Raw genomic sequence first — 23,271 nt, 5'->3', positions numbered from 1 at the left:
TCCATGCAAGCATTCAAAACACTGTGCAAAAGAATTGCGAGACCCCTGACCTCTAATCCTTACGACCTGGCATGAAATCACTATGAGTATGGATACTATTTTGTAATTTGACGCAGAAATATGTGGTTTTTTTCATTCTTTTTATTAGTTTTCAAAATAACAAAGAAATAGTAAGAAAAAAACATTGCACATATACAAAATAAATGAAACACATGAAAAACCACAAAACTGATACATAAACCCCGGAAACAATAATATATGATCACACATACATGGGTGCCGGCTTTCCCATAAAACAATCAAAATCACGGATGTCAAGCTGCGCAAAGGGAAACAGACTTGATCTAAACAACGGATTAGACATAAATAACAATTTATAACAAAACCATCCCTTGTTCATATATAATTTAGGCATCCATGAGGCCTTTAATGTGAGATCGACAGACTGCAAATTTCTCAGTTTAGACCACCATGCTCATAAGTACTACAAATAGTTTTTTCTCATCACTCGCTCCGGTCCACCTCCCCAGAGAAACTGAAATATTTTCTTCTTGAATTTATGAAAAAAGTCAGGTGGAGGGGATGGGAGAGAGCTAAGTAGAAAAATTAATTGTGTTATAATAAGTGTATTAATCAAAGTAACCTTACTCATAAGTGTTAATGTCTTTGTTTTCCAAGGATATGGGATATAACAGTTTGTCAATCTTCGTAAGTTTCCTCTCAAAATTAATGCTAACCATATCTGATAGTTGTACTGGAATATGCAGAAATATGTTTGTATATTTTTGTACATAGGGCCTCCCCGTTAAAATAAGTGCCAAGCCACTGAGGGTGCTACCCTAGTAAAAGAATACGAAAGTATTCTTGAAGATTCCGGGAATTTTCAATGCATTAAACGTACAAAACCAGAATGTAAGTTCTGCTTTGAGACAAACGCGGAAGCTGTTAGCGAGAATGGCCCCAAACTAGAGAAATCCTAAAGGAATCCCCCCCCAAATGACCCCCCCCCCCCGAGTTAATTACATGTACAGTGCGTTCCTGTCGCCACAAGTAAAGCATTGTCTATACAAGTTGTCTCTTATATTTCGATGAGTTTCATCTAAATCTACTGGTCTGCTAAAGATGGAAAACCCACAGTCCTCGCACACTTCAATGCTGGCGGCATCCTCGTGAACTTCAACGTTGCTGGCGGCATCCTCGTGAACTTCAACGTTGCTGGCGTTGCTCGCGGTGTCAGTTGAATCCTCGTTGCTCCCGGTGTCAGTTGAATCCTCGTTGCTCGCGGTGTCAGTTGAATCCTCGTTGCTCGTGTTGTCACTTGAACTCTCGTTGCTAGCGGTGCCCTGTGGGTTAAAACATAACAGGGTGTATAGTGATACATAGCTGACATGGTAAAAGAAAGGAGGTTAAAATAGGTAAATAAGCTATAATCAAACTGGGAGGGAACATTACGATGTCTTTTAATATAACAGATGTATAATAGAACAAAATTTTCGTTACTCACCTGTCTAGTAGGGTCATCTCTGAAGTCTGGTCTCCATCTGTAGGCGTACTCGTTAAACTCCAGCTCCTTGTCTATTGAGGATTGAACGCTTTGAACCCATTCAGGGGAAGCTGAGATTGACATTTCCAGCCAAGTGTGATTGTCGGGCCTCTGGAGAGTTGCTTTCCGAACACGACACTCCCAGCGGCAGCAAAACTTCTGGCACACTTCTAATAACCTCACTGCTCCTTCTGGGAACTGAGCTTTGATTTTCTGAGACCCTTGTACCAACGTTATACCCTCGTCATTTCTCAAAATTGTCACCGGTCCAGAGACAGGATATGACATGTTTTTTAGTGCAATGTGTATTGTGGTGGCGGAAATCGCTTCCATTCCCGCGGCTGGGTCACACGTTACCTAGCCCAGTCCGAGTCAACAGAAGTTGTGAAGCGGGCTTCCTCCTGTTCATTAGAGAGCTGCAGTATAACAATGGCCATTTTTTCACACTCCGGTGTCGGAATTTCACTAAGATATTGAAGCCAATCAGCGTTCTCCTTTGCTGTGACGTCATGCAAGCCAGGAGACAGTATCATGCCTGTCTCACGGTATGTGTGGTCAGTTTTGTGCCAGTCGTCAGTCGTGGTGGATCATCTACTGCCAGCTCCATGGCTGTTCTCAACGTCAACCATGGCATTTTTGCTGCCAATGTTGCCACATTCACGTTTCTCACCATCCTTTTCATCGGAGGTAAGTTGTAACATTTTTCAAGTTGCTTTTCCAAAAAAGTTGTATATATTTTATGCGGCTATGTGGTAAACAGCATTTTCGAGGCGTATAAGCAAGGAGGTTTAATGCTTACCTCCTTGGTATAAGTAACCGCCGTGGTCACAGTCTGCAGTCGTATGGTTTGTTTTCATTGATCAGTGTTTTATTTTGTACATTCTAAAACCCTCTGTTTATTTATTTTTGCCGCATGGTTTCTAGGGATGATTCAACTGGGCGGTAAACAGCCCAAGCATGACAGGGACGGGAATATGGCCAGATATCACGGTAGGAATACCTACGCACACCATGTAGAGATTTACATATGCTAGTGTAGCAGTCGAATACCCACCCCGAACTGTTTCCGATGAAAACCATCAGAGGCCGCTATTCATCGGGTATCTCCGGAAGCCATCGGGAAACTGCCTCGTTTTCAATTTGTTTTCAAAATCTCAAAGGTGGATTTCTCCATGCATTTCTCCAGTTTTGTCACTGTTTTTTGCACGTTTGATAAATGGTCACGCTGCGATAAAGGCGCTACCAGCAACAATAGGATGATTGATTATATTTCACGGGCGACGATGTCTTTGGTAAGTGAAATAACGATTGTTTGATGATTCTAAAACAAGAAGGGATTATTGGGGATTATTCATAGTTTTGGCTTCGTTGGAGACCGCATACGCGTAACGTTACGTAAATTTATGCTGACAGATCGGTACTTATTTATACACTAGTCGCCTATCGTGTTGACTTTCCTAAGTCAACCTTTTCGGACACCCTTTGTCAGTTTGTGGATTTTTCATACATCCTGGTACAGATTTTCCTGGGTTTGCCTTATACACAGTTTATGACGGAGTGGGGAGGGGGGTTATGTTGTTACGAAAAAGCTGCCATGCCCTGTCTAAGTTTACTACTACTACACTCTACAGGCATTCCAGGTGTGGCTAGACTGGGGGGAAGGCAACTCCTGTTGTTGGGGGTGGGCCGTGGGGTTCACAGCTATGAGATACATGATCGAGACTGAAAAAAGCCATTTTAGATACGAACGAAATTCCAAGAATACATGCATGAATTTCTCAGTCAAAATAGTAGATAAAGACCTTTATTGTACACAAATACCCACTGAGTTAAGTACAGGCCACAACAAAAGAATAGTAAACAGGTAACACATAGTCAAATTATTACAAGGATTATAAACTACATGGATTCGACTTCTCATTTCTACATTTTAGTATTGTAAGAGAAGATATGATTTATGATCACTGTTTTTTATGGATAACTTGGATTACAAATAATGTGCTATGTAGAATTACCAATTATACTTTACAAATGATTTACCGACAATGCTTAATGTTGATTATAGCAAGACAGATGGCTATGACTCTGAGACGACGTCGACTGTTCTCCTTATCTGCAGATGTACGTGTCCCTAGCCAGGCTGGCAAACCTGAAGTTTCAGATGTCACTAAGGACTCCATGAAGATCAGCTGGACCATCCCTAACACCGACGGAGGCTCCGAGATTCTCAGATGCATCGCCGGGCGCAAGGAGCACACTGCTGTCAGGTGCATATTCTTCTTACATCACTTATATTTAAACCATTATACATCATTACATGTATATCTAGCCCTCTATGAAAAAGAGATTGTACTACATGTATCTTAGTCACAAACTTGTCTCCTGTTCATTCCTGTAGTTTCCGTTTTTCACTAATAGAAAAGTACATGTAGAGTTTTTAGACATGTTATATGCACATTTTTGTGGTTGTTCCATACATTATACATCTGTTACAGTTGGTGTACAATTAACTTTGATTCTTTGATACCCTCCACAGGTGGCCCTGTATAAACAAGTCTCTGAAGGAATGCAGATTCGTTGACGAGACGGTTGACAAGGATATTGAGGACAACTACATGTACCGCATCACTGCCAAGAACAAGTCCGGGCCCAGCTCTCGCAGCCTGCCAACTGTGAGTCAGGACAATCTGGGTACGTCATCTCTGTTATCATGGCAATTCAGCAGCATCTGTTGCAGGGCTCGAAACTCATTTTTGGAAATAGGTGCACTGGTGCACCCAACCAAGAAAATTAGGTGCACAGAAAGAATTTTGGTTGGACCACACAAATTAAAGCTGAATGTCAGCAGAAAATATAAGTTTAACGCTCTTAAGAACTTCAATCTGTATTTTCTGTAAGTAATGCATCAACCAAAGTACAACAAACCTTATATTACTTCTTCAGATACTTGAATGTTTTGCATATTACAGGTAGTGTGCAATAGTACCTCTACCTTACAGCCTACAAAAATATCTAGGTGTACAGTCAAAAATTAGGTGCACAGCTCTAATTTTGGGTGCACACAGGTGCACAAGCACCCAGTATTTTGAGCTCTGTATTGCCATAGCAACTAGTAATATTGATGACTAACATGCTGCTAAAATTGCTCTGGAGCTTCGGTTTAAGAGATGAAAATCTTTTGGATTCCTTCCAGTGAACCCACAGGCTATAATAGGTTATTCCATTTGTGTGCTGTGAATGCAACTGCAAATGTTTATCATGATGATACTATATTTTTACATGATTCCTTCAAAGTTTTGAACCTACAAAGTGCGTCATAATAAATGTCCCTTGCTTTCCTCAAGATAAACGAGGTGCTCGCTCCGTTGTGAATCAAAATAACTTACTGAAAAGAGCATGCAGACCCTTGTGTGTGCATGTGTATGTATTAGTACAATACATGTAGTGACAACTGTAAACTCTTGTTCGTTTTTTCTTTTCTTCCTTGATTGACTCCTTTCAGGCAGTTCAGCCTTAAAAGAACTCATGATGGTAGTATCCTGGAGGTTCCTATAGTGGATACTGACTAAATAGCAAAGGATGATAAAAGAAGGGTTGCAGCTTTCATGCATTCTAGTTTCCATATATCCAACAGATGCAATGGTGCTTGCTTGTTTAATGCTTTGTAACTTACTATTAAGGGCCCCAGGTTCTAAGTTTGCTGTTCTGACAGGTCTTCATATGTAGGTCCAATCAATAATGTCATTGCCTGGCTCATGAGTCCTAGGAAAATAATTGTTGTAGTTCTGGTTACATACCTGAAAAAATAGGGATTCTCTTCTTTTCCCTATTTTTTTAAGATTTCAGCCAAAGTGATCCAACAAATACAGTTTGACAATGTAAAAGTGAAAGGAAGACTGATATTTTAATCAAATTTTCATGTGATCCAGTCTAAAACTCTGTAGCTGAGAGAGTGTGGTTGAGCAGCTGTTGTCCATGTCAATTTAAAAAAGAAACGATTCTACAACGTTTTCATGTTTCGGGTGTCCGATCTAAAATTTATGTCCCTTTCTAGCGGTCCACTCCCTAAACTAAAGAAGGCTTCTGTCGGCAGGTTTTTGCTTGGGTCTTTTGTTTCCCCATAAAAAGTAAATTGAATCCCACCCCTTTTACATTTTGTATCTAGTTGAACCATATCATCCTTGTACATTTTACCTTGTTGACTTTTACCAAGTTTTAGAATTGATGTTATTAAGATATGGTAACTGGTGGATGAGTTTGATAAAATCTGGATTTGAACTAAGATAGGAACAGAAGTTAATTTGATCTCCTAAGAATCAACCCACTTCCCATTTATTATTGCTTGCCACCGCAATTCGGTGCAATGTCAGTTTTGGTCTTAAGAAGACAGCCACAAACTATATCAGTGTAGCCTGTATATAGCACTGCCCTTCGGTGTAACACAATTCACCATTTATGTGTAACCTTGGTGTACAAGAGTACAATTATAACTTAACCTTGTTTCTCTGTCCCATTCTAGGGACCATTCAACTGAACAATACAAAGCCCAGTTATAAGAGGAACAGGAATATGGCCAAACATGGTAAGAATATCTAAATACATATGCACTTGACATTACGAACTGAGCCAATTCAGAAGCGTATTATGGAAAACCGCAGTTTCTGCGGCTTCCCTGCTGTGCGGAGTACTATTGGCACCTTGGCGCTAGCAAATAACCGTGTGGTAGCTTGAATCTAGACCAAAGACACCAAATACCAATGCTTTGTATCCTTGAATTAATCATTACGAAGTGTGCTACAATCCCGGAGGTTCTCTGGTTGACTGGAGCTTCTCTAGCTGTCTGATTTGGGAACAGTGGATGCTTGAAGATTAGTAAAGCGGTCTCCCGAAATCACATGCGTTCATTAGAGAGCTAAACAATGGTCTTCCTTCACAGTTCGGTGACGGAATTTCGCTTCAATAGTGAAGCCAATCAGCTCTCTCCTTTCCTGTGACGTCCTTTCCTGTGACGTAGATATCACGGGCCATCTGTCTCAGAGTGGTCACTTTAGCGTGGGAAGCGGTGTTGGCCACACACGCGGATCGTCCTAGCCCCATGGCAGGAATCAACGTCAACCATGGCATTTGTGTTGCCAAAGTTCTAGCTAGGACTGGCTCAAGGTCGGCCTCAGTGAGCCCTGTTGGGGAAAGACTTTCATAGTCTGAACTCATCTTATAGGGAGACTGAACACCACAATTAGCGGTCGTGTGTTTCAAACATAACGGTAGGTCCAGGTCAGGAATGGATTTAGTGAGCCCTGTTGAGGAAACTCAACTTATAGGGAGACTGAATACCACAATTAGCGGACGTGTGTTTCAAACGTAACGGTAGGTCTAGCTCAAGAATGGATTAAGTGAGCCCTGTTGAGGAAACTCAACTTATAGGGAGACTAAATACCACAATTAGCGGACGTGTGTTTGAAACATAACGGTAGGTTTAGCTCAAGAATGGATTTAGTGAGCCCTGTTGAGGAAACTCAACTTATAGGGAGACTGAATACCACAATTAGCGGACGTGTGTTTCAAATGTAACGGTAGGTCTAGCTCAAGAACGGATTTAGTGAGCCCTGTTGAGGAAACTCAACTTATAGGGAGACTGAATACCACAATTAGCGGACGTGTGTTTGAAACATAACGGTAGGTTTAGCTCAAGAATGGATTTAGTGAGCCCTGTTGAGGAAACTCAACTTATAGGGAGACTGAATACCACAATTAGCGGTCGTGTGTTTCAAACATAGCGGTAGGTCTAGCTCAAGAATGGATTTAGTGAGCCCTGTTGAGGAAACTCAACTTGTAGGGAGACTGAATACCACAATTAGCGGACGTAGGTCTAGCTCAAGAATGGATTTAGTGAGCCCTGTTGAGGAAACTCAACTTATAGGGAGACTGAATACCACAATTAGCGGACGTGTGTTTCAAACGTAACGGTAGGTCTAGCTCAAGAATTGATTTAGTGAGCCCTGTTGAGGAAACTCAACTTATAGGGAGACTGAATACCACAATTAGCGGACGTGTGTTTCAAACGTAACGGTAGGTCTAGCTCAAGAATGGATTTAGTGAGCCCTGTTGAGGAAACTCAACTTATAGGGAGACTGAATACCACAATTAGCGGACGTGTGTTTGAAACATAACGGTAGGTTCAGCTCAAGAATGGATTTAGTGAGCCCTGTTTAGGAAACTCAACTTATAGGGAGACTGAATACTACAATTAGCGGACGTGTGTTTCAAACGTAACGGTAGCTATAGGTTTAGCTCAAGAACGGATTTAGTGAGCCCTGTTGAGGAAACTCAACTTATAGGGAGACTGAATACCACAATTAGTGGACGTGTGTTTGAAACATAACGGTAGGTTTAGCTCAAGAATGGATTTAGTGAGCCCTGTTGAGGAAACTCAACTTATAGGGAGACTGAATACCACAATTAGCGGTCGTGTGTTTCAAACATAGCGGTAGGTCTAGCTCAAGAATGGATTTAGTGAGCCCTGTTGAGGAAACTCAACTTATAGGGAGACTGAATACCACAATTTAGCGGACGTGTGTTTGAAACATAATGGTAGGTCTAGCTCAAGAATGGATTTAGTGAGCCCTGTTGAGGAAACTCAACTTATAGGGAGACTGAATACCACAATTAGCGGACGTGTGTTTCAAACGAACGGTAGGTTTAGCTTAAGAATGGATTTAGTGAGCCCTGTTGAGGAAACTCAACTTATAGGGAGACTGAATACCACAATTAGCGGACGTGTGTTTCAAACATAATGGTAGGTCTAGCTCAAGAATGGATTTAGTGAGCCCTGTTGAGGAAACTCAACTTATAGGGAGACTGAATACCACAATTAGCGGACGTGTGTTTCAAACATAGCGGTAGGTCTAGCTCAAGAATGGATTTAGTGAGCCCTGTTGAGGAAACTCAACTTGTAGGGAGACTGAATACCACAATTAGCGGACGTGTGTTTCAAACATAATGGTAGGTCTAGCTCAAGAATGGATTTAGTGAGCCCTGTTGAGGAAACTCAACTTATAGGGAGACTGAATACCACAATTAGCGGACGTGTGTTTCAAACGAACGGTAGGTCTAGCTCAAGAATGGATTTAGTGAGCCCTGTTGAGGAAACTCAACTTATAGGGAGACTGAATACCACAATTAGCGGACGTGTGTTTCAAACGTAACGGTAGGTCTAGCTCAAGAATGGATTTAGTGAGCCCTGTTGAGGAAACTCAACTTATAGGGAGACTGAATACCACAATAAGTGGACGTGTGTTTGAAACATAACGGTACTGTCGGTAGGTTCAGCTCAAGAATGGATTTGGTGAGCCCTGTTGAGGAAACTCAACTTATAGGGAGACTGAATACCACAATTAGCGGACGTGTGTTTCAAACGTAACGGTAGGTCTAGCTCAAGAATGGATTTGGTGAGCCCTGTTGAGGAAACTCAACTTATAGGGAGACTGAATACCACAATAAGTGGACGTGTGTTTGAAACATAACGGTACTGTCGGTAGGTTCAGCTCAAGAATGGATTTGGTGAGCCCTGTTGAGGAAACTCAACTTATAGGGAGACTGAATACCACAATTAGCGGACGTGTGTTTGAAACATAACGGTAGGTCTAGCTCAGGACTGAATTTAGTGAGCCCTGTTGGGGAAAGACTTAAATAGTCTGAATTCGACTTATAGGGAGATTTGTTGAACATAATGGTAGGGCTATCTCAGGGCTGGCTGTGTGTGCTGTGGGGATTAGCATAGTAATTGACACCTAGCCGAGAGTCAATAAACTCCGCCTGTCTACGTCCAGACTGCTCATTTGCATTATACGCTTCTGAATTGACCCAGTTCGTAAAGATATAAGTCAACATCAACATGTTTTTGTTTAGGTTATGAGACTTGTATGACTATAAGATTTAATTGTTATATGTGTTTTTATTTAAATCTTACAGGATATCAACTAGAATACTCACATTGAACTCAGTCAATAGGTACTTTATACATGTAGTTCCTGTGGATAGCGATACTACTCCATGCTTGTTGGGAACAGGCTGTCATGGTTTGAACTCTAATTATACGTAGTTATAGGTAGACTGGAGACCACAATTAGCTGACATGTTTCAAACTTAATTTTTGGTAGGATCAGATCAGGGATGGGAGGCTTCAGTGAGCCCTGTTGGGAACAGGCTGTCATGGTCTGAACTCGACTTATAGGGAGTCTGGAGGACACATTTAGCTCTCATCGTACCTTTGCCAAATAATCATGAGTCGGCAATTGTAGTATTTTCTCAGAGTGATTTATGACTGATGCTGACTTTCAACTACATGTACACGTAACTAAGTGAAACATTCCAGCCATTTACCACTACTCTCACCTCTCAAATAGAAGTACCCCCTGGAATAGAAGTACCCCCCGGACAAATTTTCAAAATGTAATATAAGTACCCCCTGGAATAAAAGTACCCCCCGGAAAATTTCAAAAATCGACAGTGGAGGCTAGGTAAACTGTGTCCATACATGTACAACTGTCACTGTCAGAGGGAAATAAGATAATAAGCAGGTAGGTAACTTATATTTAGTCAATTATGCCATACCTATTAAGTATATAGATATTGAACAGAATAACTGTCCATAGCTTGTTCAAATCATGATGATCTTCCTCACCTCTTCGTAAAATATAATAGTAATATTGAAAAATTGGGCATAGGTTCCCCGCTATGACCCCTAACCGGGGGCCACGGTGCTTTCAAATTCAACAAGTGAAAATGTACATGATACATGCTTTTTCTACTTGGAACTTGAAGCAAGTGATCAAAGAAAATTGTTATATCATTTTATTATGACTGACAATCAGTGACATATAACAAAAATCATCAGAGTACTTTTAAAAGTTAAATGTACCTGATCATATTTTCTAAAGACATCAACCACAAAAAAACACAAATATGAACACAGTCCTTCCACAGAATAAATATGTCTATAAACTTTTGCTCCATAGCGTCGAAAACAAAGTGAGACGCTCGGATTTCGAGTTCCCGCGGTAAATCCCACAATATTGAACAGAGATCGACTGTAAAAGAAGCTCAACGTCACAGACCGCACATACTAAGAAGTTACCCATTACGTGTTGACACTAGAAACCCGCGATGAACCGCCAAAATTGGGAAAATCTTATGATTATCTAAGAAAGTGAACCCTCTGAAAATAAATATGGCGCTGTGTGTCTATCGTTGCCCAAAAAATATAATATTTCCATGCGTTTACGGTATCATTTTAAAGATCGGTATCCGCACTACGCAATATGCTGCTAGTTTTACTGTCGCAATGCCTGAGAGTGGCGGCCATGTTTGGCGATTTCGCGCTGTTGTTTACCGAATCATATCGGACATATTTCTGCCGTTTTACAGATTTTGTGGCCTCAAAACACATATCACAAGGGAAGTTAAGTTATGATTGTTGTTTTAACGTGTTACATGTCTTCTGCGAACAAATAATTCTTCCGCCGCGCTGCCGATACTACGGATATAGTGGTCAGGAAATTATTATTCCCCGTGCAGGCGAGCACCCTACTCCACACGTTTTTGATCAGCGTGCTTTGGTTTACGATGTAAACAGAGACTATCAAAGTTATTTATATGAAAATTGTATTTTAAAATGTCAATGTCGCGTCTTATTTTGCGGTTTACTTTGTAGCGTCATAGCGATATCGACCGATATGTTACGAGTGCCGCCAGGATACTTTTCACAAGGCCGTCAAAGCGGCGAGAAAATCAACGCCGGTAGGCCGAAAAATAGCGAATTACGAGCAAAAATACCGGGGAAACATGGGCAGAAAAACCTTAACTTACGATTTTAGAGGGATTCCTGGTTTGCAAAGCCTAAATTTTTCAAAAAATAATAAACGTACCGTCTAGAATAAGAAAGTACTGGGTGGAACTATTGGCGAAAAAAAATAAACGTACCGGTACGTTTATTTGAGAGGTGAGAGTACTAGTATGATACTAGGGACCATTCAACTGTACATTATACAGCCCAATTATGAGTTGAGGTGGTCATTGTTTAATTGATATCCAGCCATGTTGACTTTTGGGTACATATGTCACATTTTTTAAGATCTATACTAGAATGCAGATGTTTTATAGATTTTCCCCATAAATTGTGCAAATTATGCACATATTTGCATTTTTAGCATATGATTTTGTCCCACATACATGCACCAAAAATCATGATAGTCCATCTACCAATTCTCGCGTTATAACCTTTAAAATATTTAACTCCAGTTCGTTGTGACAGAAACAGACATGGTGGAGGTGTTTTGATTTCTGATCTGATCATATAGCCTTTAGTCTAGACGTCGCTGTGATCTGGAATCCTCGACTGTTGAGTGTATCTGGCTTGAACTGTTCCCTGGCACTTTCTGCGTTCTTTTCAGCTTATTACAGGCCACCTGGACAATACTTAGGAACTGTTGATAGTTTTATCGACTCCTTCCAAAATTCCGTTTTCACAGCTGCTTCCTTATTATGATAATAGTGTCAATATTTAATTCAAATGTTGACACTATTATCATTACCAGTCAGGGCTCGAAATCCATTTTTGCAAATAGGTGCACTGGTGCACCCTACCAAGAGAATTAGGTGCACAGAAAGAAATTTGGGTGCACCACATAAAATAAAGTTGAATGTCAGCAAAACATAATTACAGTTTAATGCTATTATAATTATGATTAAGAACTCCAATCTGTTATTCTATAGCTTCCAATTTTCAGACAATAGTGCATCAAAGAAAGTGCAACAAAGGGTATATTGCTTTTTCTGATGCTGCTTACTAGTGTACTATAGTGCCTTTACCCTATAGCCTACAAAAATATCTAGGTGCACTAGTGCACCTACAGTCAAAAATTAGGTGCACAGCTCCAATTTTGGGTGCACACAGGTGCACATGCCCGCACTATTTCGAGCCCTGACGTAATAGCCAACATCATCAGTCGTGTATCTAGAGAACTCCAACTTGAAGATGAAATTTGACTTGACTGGTTGTTGAAAGCTGACAATAGCTGCCTATTACACAATACCTAGAATGTACAGATTACATGGCAGGGCTCGAAATTCATCTTTGGGAATACGTGCACTGGTGCACCCAACTAAAAAAATTGGGTGCACAGAAAGAATTTTGGGTGCACCAGATAAAATAAAGTTGAATGTTGCTGCCTCTCTTAATAACTTCAATCTGTAATTCTATAGCTAACTTTAAAATTTCAAACAAATGATACATTAAATAAAGCACTGTACAGTACAGCAAAAAGTTATCATGCTGTTTTTTACACTTACATTTCAAGAATATTCTGTAAACTAGTGTACAATAGTACCTTAACCCAATAGGCTACAAAAATATATAGGTGCACCAGTGCACCCACAGTCAAAAATTAGGTGCACAGCTCCAATTTTGGGTGCACTGGGTGCACATGCACCCACTATTTCGAGCCCTGCCAGTGATTTCAATTATATTGCTAAGCACGGGGCTGGACCCAAATTCCTCAGCTGGCTCAAAATTATTCCTGAGAGCAAATGTTGTACCTATCTTTAACAAAGGTGATCCTTGTATAGTTTCCAACTACCGCCCCGTTTCGTTGTTGCCTACCCTAACTAAAATTAACTAATCCTAACTATGGTTTGGCATATTATAAGGCATAATCTTCAAGCTTAAACAAAACGGGGTGGAAGGAACTTTTCTCCACTGGTTTCAGATTTACATTTACCTCTGGTAGAAAGCAGCGGCTGCATGTCGTAATAGAAGGTCAAAACTCTGATTGGCGCAAGATAAGAGCAGGTGTACCTCAAGAATCAGTGCTCGGTCCACTATTATTTCTCGTGTACATTAATGACATGATACAGGAACTTGAAACTCATTATTTTCTGTTCGCAGTTATAGTTCCTTGCTTGATGTTGTAGAATCCCCTACTGTTTCAGCCATTAGACTCAATTCTGACCTTTCTAAGATACTATCATGGACAAATACGTGGCTAATGTAACTCAATCCGTCAAAAACAATCAAAACTTGTTATTCTACAAAGGCTCACTTGAACCCTCCTCCACATCCACCCCTTTTCCTTGGTAATGAACAAATCAAATCTGTTGACTGTCACACACATATCGGGGTCCATCTTTCATCTACTATGTTTTGGTATACACATATTTAAAATATGCTAGCCAATTAGGGGTGGATACTGGTTCGCTGGACCTGATTCGGACCTTTATAACATCCAAGAACCGAGTCCAAAAAAACTGAAAGCCAAAACCTGAGTCCAAAAAAAACTGAATAAAGTACAAATAATTTTTCTGTTTTGTTTGATAAAAAGCTTTTTGAGTCTCCCTTCTGACAAAAAAGGCATTTTAAATAAGTGCAACATTCAAATATCAAACACTCGTTTGTCTTGAAATAAACTTTTATAGTCGTGCATGTCAGTATTAATTCTCTAAAAAACAAAAACAAAACATCAACTGAACAGGATCAGGTTCAGGTCCGGACCTGAACCTAAATCTCTGGACCTAAACTTGGACTTGGACCTTATTGAGCCGAAGCGGTATCCACCCCTATAGCCAATGCATCAAAAAAAAATTCAACCTTCAGTAAACTTAAATTTAAGCTTCCCCGTGAAGTTTTGGAAACAATATACAAATCTTTTATCCGTCCCCTACTCCAGTATGGTGGTGTAGTATGGCACGGTTGCACTGCTTCAGACTCTCAATTCATTGAACGAATCCAATACGAATGTGCTTTAACCGTAGCTGGTGCAATTAGAGGGTCCTCGTATACTTCACTGCTCGCCGAACTGGGAAGGGAAAAGTTATCTGACCGCCGCCATGTTCAGTCCGAGCTCTTATTTTATTCTATGAAATTATCCATGGACAAACTTGACAATACTTCAGACTTTTGATACCACCCACAGTATCAGATTCCTCTTCCTACGACCTTCGGAATAAACATAACCTTCAGTTGTTAAAGTGTACCACAACTTGCTTTAAGAGAGCATTCATACCGTATCATTGGAACATTACCTTACCTTGGCAGATCAGTCATTAAGTCTTCCACATTTTAAGAAAACAATGATTAAATCTGTGCACCCTGTCTCAGTTCCATATCTAATAGCACAGGAGGAGATTCTCTAAAGAGGCCTAAAAATTGAGAAACGTAGCACACCCTAGAATGATAGCTTGATGTCCCTTGGTCATTTTAAGGTATGTTGTTCTATGGTCCATGTGGGACATCATGGTTCCAGGGCTCTTTATGTAAATCTATGGAAATGAGGCAATTAAGCCATGAATTGAATAGAAAACAGCATGATTCGTTGGATACCTGTCTGAATGACATCAAACTTGGAGAAAGTCACAAGCAACAGGAGAGTGTTCCTTTTTAGAACCTTGAAAGTGCCTGGCATGTTTCTATGGCAACCGTTGCTATGGAAAAGATACTTCCATAGCAATGGAAAGGTTTATAGTATTATACAGCCTTTTAAAGTGTGTTAAATTCATTGATTTATGAAGCAATTGTTATATTGCACAACAAAAGATGTTGTAATCAATTTTTAATGAAACTAGAATTTGATACGATCTAATTTACCCACGATGCTTTGTATGCACTACCAAATATAACAGCATACATGTAACTTCTGTAATACTTCACCAAATGGCATCACACTTAAAGAAAGTCAAAATCGACAGAAGACTGCTTATTTTTTAACTCTTGAAAGTGTCTGGTTTCCATGGCAACCTTAGGTAGGGAAAATATACCTCCATAGCAACACATGAAATAAGGCATTATACAGGCTTTAAAAGTAGGTCGGATCGACTAATGTATGAATCAATTGTTGTATTTTACAGCAGATTTAGTTGAAACAGATTGTAAGAAAAGAAAAATCCAATTTAATGTGCATTTTGATATTATGATACGCATACAATACTAGTAAGGTCTCCATGTGGATTTGGCCCTGATTGAAAATAAGGCATTGTAACATATAAGGCATTGTAACAAAGTACTGCTCGTGGGTGAATTTTTATTTCCTTAGCATTTGATTGCTCTGGAAACAATTGCTCTGGAAACTTAGAACAATCTTAAATGGAAATACATACATGTACTATGGTTCGCAGAGCTTGATAATTAGAGCTTGTCTACTAAAATTAGTCCTCATTTACAAAATGCACATGTCTATCAATCTTAGGCATATCTGACGTTATTCACATCCAAACATTGTAGAACACCAAAGCAACAGTAATGTTATATTGATGTTTGCTACAAAGAAGCAATTTAATTTACATTTCAATGATAAAGCTGGAGCAAGCATATTAACAAACAAATAAATGAGCCATTTGTAATCAAGGAATGGAGTAGAGCCCTTCATATAGACCCATGAAGCATGATGGGGAATCATCCCTTCAGTATTGGTTCCTTTGGGATAATTGCTGAAGTTCCTGGTCAAGTTTTGAGCCAATGCAATAGTAGAATGAAGTTGATAAAGATGGAAATTGAGGAACAACTTCACAATTATGCCACAAATATTATTTTCATAATTGGATCTAGATTTCCTAATATAGCGCACAGTTTTTCTGAGGTCCTTTTTTTAGATGTTAAGTATGGGTTTCAGTGGGATGATTGACTAAGATCAAAGTCCATTTTTGACCCAAAGCAAGTGAAAAATAAAGTTTCTGAGGCTATAACTTGGCAAACAAATATCCAGTAACATATTGCAAAAGTGATATTCAAGCGCAACCCACGATTTCTTTAAAAGCACCCCAGTTGAGGTATGTCCAAGGGTTGTTCGCAATACGACATGTTACACCTGGCTGTAATTGATATGCAGGGTACTGCAGGAGTATCAGAATATTGAAGCTGTATCATGCAAGTTATGCAACTGCTGCTTGGGCCAAGTTCAATGTCAAGTTGCATTTGGCTGTTTCACAATTGAGTGTACCAAAGAGGTGTCACTGAGGCTCAAAAATCAACTTAAATCATTAAAATTGATGTCGGCAGTTCAAAGGTACGTACTAAAGGGCATAGTATTCTAAAAGGCCTCTCGGTTACAGTGATACAGGTCTTTTATGTAATGAGTCACTAAAGGACGGGACAACTGTAAGACTGTATGTTAAGTTACATACAGTATACCCAAATGAAGAACACAAGATAAACATTATTCCTTATTATTTTCCATTACTACATGTAGTATCCACAACACCAGAAAATTGACTTTGATTTGTAGTAACACCTTGTTGCGACATTTTATGGTCATTTGTTAGTCGATGATAACACTTTGCAATTGCTGTCATTTTATGTGGAGAGAAAGGTCAAATACAAAATTTTAGAGTTCAGCCACTTTGATAGCCAAACTATGAATGATTGGCTTGTCAGTCAGCTGTAGGCAGTTGTATGAGAAAGGTAGCAGCAGAAAGTGGTGTGGAATTTGGTGGAAGCAGACCAAAGTTGGATATACACTGTCTTACATTGTGAAGAACAATCACAATCAGTAGTCGTGTGTCACAGCATGGGGATAGGACGGTGTTCAGGGTAGGTGAGTTAACCATGTTATATCTGGGAAGGAAGAGGCGATTGATTAGTATACCTCATTTTGTATGGTGTAATGTTACATGGAGGTTGTGTGGAAGTGTGCACAAAGAGTATGGATATGTATTGCTGAAGAAGTATTTGATGAAGGGTGGGAGTAATATGGATCACAGGATGTAGTCTGTTAGTTATTACCTTCACCAAGAAGGTTATATTTTACCGAACGTGTCTGTGTGTCTGTTAGTGAACATGATAAGTCGAGAATTCTTGGATGGATTGTCTTGGTATTTGGTATGTTGGTCGGTCTTGATAAAACCTGAAAATGCTTCGATTTTGGTACCCTTAGCGGCATGTTATTATACTGCAGCGGAACTTCCTGTTTTGATATCTTGTGTTCACGCTATGAACATGCTATGAAACTGATTTTTGAGTGGTAGATAGTTCTTTGGACAGAGAGTAAGTTGTATAGGTTTGGGCCCCCTAGCAGCTTTTTTTAAACTGCAGGAGCAGATTTTGCTTCAGACTTTGAAAGATAATAACCCAAGATAGGCTTCATGGATGGTTATGATTTTGGTAAGTAGATAACTTGAGTGATGATGTACATGATTGGATACTTATTATGTACATCAGTATCTAATTTGCATAATTAATGAGGAAAGTTTTTACATCCGCCAAATTCCATGATGGGACTCTCAAACATGTGACATCTGTAACTGAGGAAGAGAGAAATATCAATAGATATCAACTATCAATAGACCCCGTTCCAAATACCGTGGCCATTTTTAATCTAGCGTGAGCGCACATGGTTCGAGCACGGGAAAAGTAAACACCCGGTAAGACCAAGCCAGCGGTAATGGCGTCCCCAATAGAAACCAGCGTTGAGTCATCTTCGGCGGCGAGATGTTATCCTCCTCGGTGAAATCCATAGTTATATTTGCATGGCACAAGTAGATGATATTGTTATGGACACTTTGACTCAACATCGGCCAGTAAAATTGTGAATTTCTACTACTTTTCCACAGTTCCTGCCGGGATGTTGAACGCGCCCTACAGTGATAGAATGCTATTAAGAGTCATTGCATGAGAAAACCAGGCAGAGGTGGGAAGATGGGGGTTGGCCAAATCGGCTCAAACTTTGTATGTATGATAGGTATGTGGAACTATGAACAGCCATATAATTAAAACCCTCCAGCTATTTTTCGTTATGGCGTTATGGGACCCCCCTCTGAGACCCTCAAAAATCCAACAATTTATGGCTGAAAATTACTGAAATTGCAATGGCTACCCTGACAATTCTGATTAAAAATAATAAGATACGATTATGAATTTTATATTTCCATATAGCATCGGTTCCCTAGTTTTACCTGCCAAAAGTTGAAGGTGAAGTATTGAAATTAAGAGGGTGTACTAGGGGGTTACCAGAACCAATGAAAGCAGAATTTTCATCTCTTTGAATTTTAGTCATTTTTAAGGGGCATTATCTGCCCTGGGCAGTGGCTTTGGAGAATGATTTTACTGTTGCTGGAGAGAGGAACATATACTGATTCAAAAGCAAGCGTCGTAAATTTGGGCCACTCATAACGCGAGCCGTGAATGGGGGCTCTTTATGGGGATTTTTCGGTTTCGGAGCTATAATAAATCAGGAGTGTTTACATCATGCACACCGGGGAGGCAGCAAGCTCCTTTTCCCGATGGAGGTGGCCCTGTGATTGGATGGTCGCGCCGCGCGGTCCTGACGCGCGAAATTTGGACTAGATATTTGACTGGGCTGGCACAAACAGATCATTTTTGATACTATTGAGCAAGAATTTCAATGTTAGAATATTAAAGCATTTTTGATTGTTTGTAGACAGAGGGTGGGGGTGAAAAAAATGCCAGTAAAAATGTTTTTAGGGTTGAACTTAATGCCAGCAGTGAAGTTTAAAATCATGGAATGGGACTTAATTTGTTTTGGTCATGAAACCAATAGCCAAGTAATAGAGTTATCTATTTATTTATCATTCAAGGTTATGTGAATCATTGCTTGCCTTGTTCCAAGTTGAAAATACCATTGTGTATTTTTCTACTTATTGAACTTGAGGCACCGTGGCCCCCGGATAGGGGCCAGCCGGGGAACCTATGCCCAATTTTTCTAAAAATCCCTCTACACCGGTATCATTCTTGCCCAATAACTAACTAAATTATATACCACACTTTGCTAGTTGTTCTGCACCATGTAGGCTATATTTTTTATGATCTATTCAAATACATTATTCCAGGTTGTTAACATTGATAAATAGGAGTATTACTTGGTATGGCCAAGACTTTTCTTCTTCTTCCAACTTTTTGTAGTGGTGCTCCTAGATTTTTGCTGGTGCTCCTAACTTTTTGGGGTTAGGAGCACAGTGCTCCTAGGCCTAAAAGTTAGTCTGGAGCCCTGATAATGAAAAAAAGGCTGTGCATGGGCTCCACATTATACACACGCCGGTGCACATGGGTGCAGAGCTACATGAACTTTATATGGACAATCAAGAAACTAGACTGTAACACATATCAAGAAAATGAGATGATTTTAGCTAAATATATTTAGTTCTGATGGTCAATCAGGATCAGTGCAGGTATCATAATGAATTAAGCAAACTGCAGCACGCAGATTAAAATTTTGATGCTATCTACAAAATGCATGCAATTCTGAAAACCATACCATAGGTCCATAGAAACAGACATACGCGTGGGACAGATAAATATAATCATGAAGAAATTGAAGTCCAACATCATGTATATCAACGTGTTCTGCACTGACTCTCAAGAAGGTGATTAAGGAGGATGTGGGTCTACAGGATAATGATCTTTATTCTGTCATGCTTGCCAGAGACTTGTAAAGAAACTTATATGTCACCTCACAATTAAAGGATGAAAGTAATAATACAAAAATATCAACTATTGCAATCACATATCCTTTGATTCCTTGTGAGAAATGAACATCTGCAAACGTGCCAAATGTAAAGGGCTGAATTCCTTGAAGCTGACAGGACTGATGATGACGCATCGAGTTTCCACTTGCCACTTTCCAGAACACGACCAGTATTTGGGAAAGTCTCTTACATCTGCCCAGTGGCGACCATTTTGCGCACCTGCACATGCTTGGGTTGATGATTATGTGTTCTTGGCGTATGTCTGTTTCTATAGACTTTTCTATGTTATGAACCATTGACTTGTAATGCACTATTATCTGTATTATGGCAATAATACATAAAAAGAATTTCAGTGATGCCCTTAACGTTTTTCAACATTTGAGATTTCAATTCTCATAAGATAATTACCAACTCTAAGCACCTATAGCAAATGTATGTTTTGGTGCCTTTTCAATTAAATGCTGTTAGTTTTCATATTGTATTGGTTAAACAATATTCAAAACTTTTGCAGCCGTAGCATAGCACATATTAAATACTTAGCTCCCAAGTACCTGGCTGTCTCGCTAACCAATAGCCAGGTACCATGTATTGTGGATTGTATCATATGGTCATGGAAATTAGATATGTTTCCATTGGGTTTCCTGTGTGTTTCCTTCTGTGACACATTGGAAACATAGGGGGAACACATTCCAGTATGTTTCCACTATGTTACTGAGGTTTGGAAGGGCTGTAAATCTGTAAAAGAGATTGAAATTACTAGCTACAGTCATTGGCTGAGTTCTTCGAGAATGCTTGATACCGTATACCAAAATTAAATATTGAATGTTCTTTAAAATGGAGCAATTGCAACTGCAATGTACAATCTGTCGATTTCAGTATGATACCTGTACTGACCCGAAATTATAAGTGTATATGTCACAGTAGAGATTGGAATCCAGTAGAGTCCGGAACTCTACTAGTAGAGATTGGAATTCCAATCTCTACTAGTAGAGACTGGAATTCCAATCTCTACTAGTAGAGTTCTGGATTCTACTAGTTGAGATTGGAATTCCAATCTCTGCTAGTAGAGATTGGAATCGGGATCCGAATATTGGGATTCCAATCTCTACTAGGTGAATTCCAGATTCTACTAGGAGAGATTGGAATTTTACCAGGGCAATCTCCAATTCTAATAGGAGAAATTTGGAGTCATTTCACACCTAAAATTTTAGCATAGGTAAGCCTACATTCACCATTACTATTTTAGGTGAATCACTTTATGATTTAGATATCTGATAAACCTTCTGTCAAAATACATTGTAACCATGGGGATAGCCGTCTAGTCCAAATTTAGTGAATGGCTATTTGTAAATGCCACTGAAATGCCAATCAGAGACATTTGCATACGGCCATTATGAGTTAGTGACTCAATATATGCTCAACCAGTTTTTCCAGTTCGTTAGTGACTCGGTATAAGAGCTAATTCACCCCTGCCAAGCCAGTTCCAAAGTTGATGTCAAAGTTATCAGATATCTAAAACATTAAGTAACTCGCCTTAAATATTAATGGTGAATGTAGGCTTGGCTATGCTGAAATATTAGGTGTGAAATGATTCAGTCTATTTTTCCAAAACATATTGATGCAATCCGAATTTCTCCTATTACTAATAGTATTAGAATTGGATATTGTCCTCGTAGAATTATCCTAGTAGAGATTGGAATCGCAATATTCGGATCCCGATTCCAATCTCTACTAGTAGAGATTGGAATTCCAATCTCAACTAGTAGAATCCAGAACTCTACTAGTAGAGATTGGAATTCCAGTCTCTACTAGTAGAGATTGGAATTCCAATCTCTACTAGTAGAGTTCCGGACTCTACTGGATTCCAATCTCTACTGTGACATATATATTCAGCCGAAAACTGTTTCTTGACATTCGTTATTAATAGTGACTGCCTTGTTTTTTTGACTATCCATATAAAGTACATGTAGCTCTGCACCGTTGATGTACCTGCGTGTACTAGTGATATCACATATGCGGAGTCCTGATAACCCCCATACATAGCCTTTTCACTATTGAGCACTTCATAATTGCACATTCTTATTTAGTTAGTAACTTACTAATTAACGTCTTAGAAAGCAACTGTAAAAGGGGTAAAACAAGCTTAATTCACGTTTTAAGTATCCTTATAATTATATCCCCCATGTAGAGCCCAAATCAACATTTTACATTCATTTCAGCACTTAATGATAATAATGCATGGTTTTCACCCAGCAAAAGAAAAAAGTGCCGTAATCTACCCCTCAGTGAGATGTCATTACCTGATTTATTATAGCCCCAAACCCGAAAAATCCCCATAAAGAGCCCCCATTCACGGCTCGCGTTATGAGTGTCCCAAATTTACGACGCTTGTTTTTGAATCAGTAGATGTTCCTCTCTCCAGCAACAGTAAAACCATTCTCCAAAGCCACTGCCCAGGGCAGATAATTCCCCTTAAAAATGACTAAAATTCAAAGGTAACCCCCTATTACACGCTCTCGAGTTCAATGCTTCACCTTCAAATTTTGGTAGGTAAAACTAGGGAACCCATTCTATACGTAAATACAAAACTTATGTTTGTATCTTTATCAGAATTACCAGGGTAGCCATTGCAATTTCAGTAATTTTCAGCCTTAAATTGTTGGATTTTCGAGGGTCTCGGAGGGGGGTCCCAGAACTCCATAACGAGAAATAGCTGGAGGGTTTTAATTATATGGTTGTTGATAGTTCAACATACCTATCACACATACAAAGTATTAGCCGATTTGGCCCACCCCCATCTTCCCAACTCTGCCTGGTTTTCTCATGCAATGCCTCTTAAAACAACAATCATAACTTAACTTCCCTTGTGACATGTGTTTTGAGGCCACAGAATCTCTAAAACGGCAGAAATATGACAGATATGATTCGGTAAACAACAGCGCGAAATCGCGAAACATGGTCGCGGCCGCCACTCTCAGGCATGGCGACAGTAAAACTAGCAGCATATTGTGTAGCGCGGATACCGATCTTTAAAATGATACCGTAAACACATGGAAATATATTATATTTTGGGGTAACGATACACACAAAAGGCCATATATATTTTCAGAGGGTTCATCTTTTTAAGTAATCGTAAGATTTTCCCAATTTAGCAGTTCATCGCGGGTTTCTAGTGTCAACACGTAATGGGTAACTTCTTAGTATGTGCGGTCTGTGACGTTGAGCTACTTTTACAGTCGATCTCTGGTCAAATATTGTGG

At 39.6% G+C, this 23,271-nt stretch overlaps 1 protein-coding gene across 2 annotated transcripts in view; it reads left to right on the top strand.

Moving 5' to 3' along the window:
* The first annotated feature begins 1,030 nt into the window (after nt 1–1,030).
* Nucleotides 1,031–23,271, top strand: part of LOC136440922 (uncharacterized) — a 39,832-nt gene continuing 17,591 nt past the window's right edge. The window contains exons 1-5 of one of the 2 annotated variants that reach the window (XM_066437106.1): nt 1,031–2,230; nt 2,468–2,533; nt 3,663–3,810; nt 4,080–4,234; nt 6,063–6,125. In XM_066437106.1, coding sequence (XP_066293203.1) covers nt 1,825–2,230; nt 2,468–2,533; nt 3,663–3,810; nt 4,080–4,234; nt 6,063–6,125 — 838 coding nt within the window. In that variant the 5' untranslated portion in view covers nt 1,031–1,824. The remainder of the gene's footprint in view (nt 2,231–2,467; nt 2,534–3,662; nt 3,811–4,079; nt 4,235–6,062; nt 6,126–23,271) is intronic. The other variant, XM_066437105.1, reaches the window with a different exon arrangement.

Source organism: Branchiostoma lanceolatum, chromosome 8 (genome assembly GCF_035083965.1).
Source record: "Branchiostoma lanceolatum isolate klBraLanc5 chromosome 8, klBraLanc5.hap2, whole genome shotgun sequence".
Classification (NCBI taxonomy): domain Eukaryota; kingdom Metazoa; phylum Chordata; class Leptocardii; order Amphioxiformes; family Branchiostomatidae; genus Branchiostoma; species Branchiostoma lanceolatum.
This window is presented reverse-complemented; position numbering and strand designations above follow the sequence as displayed.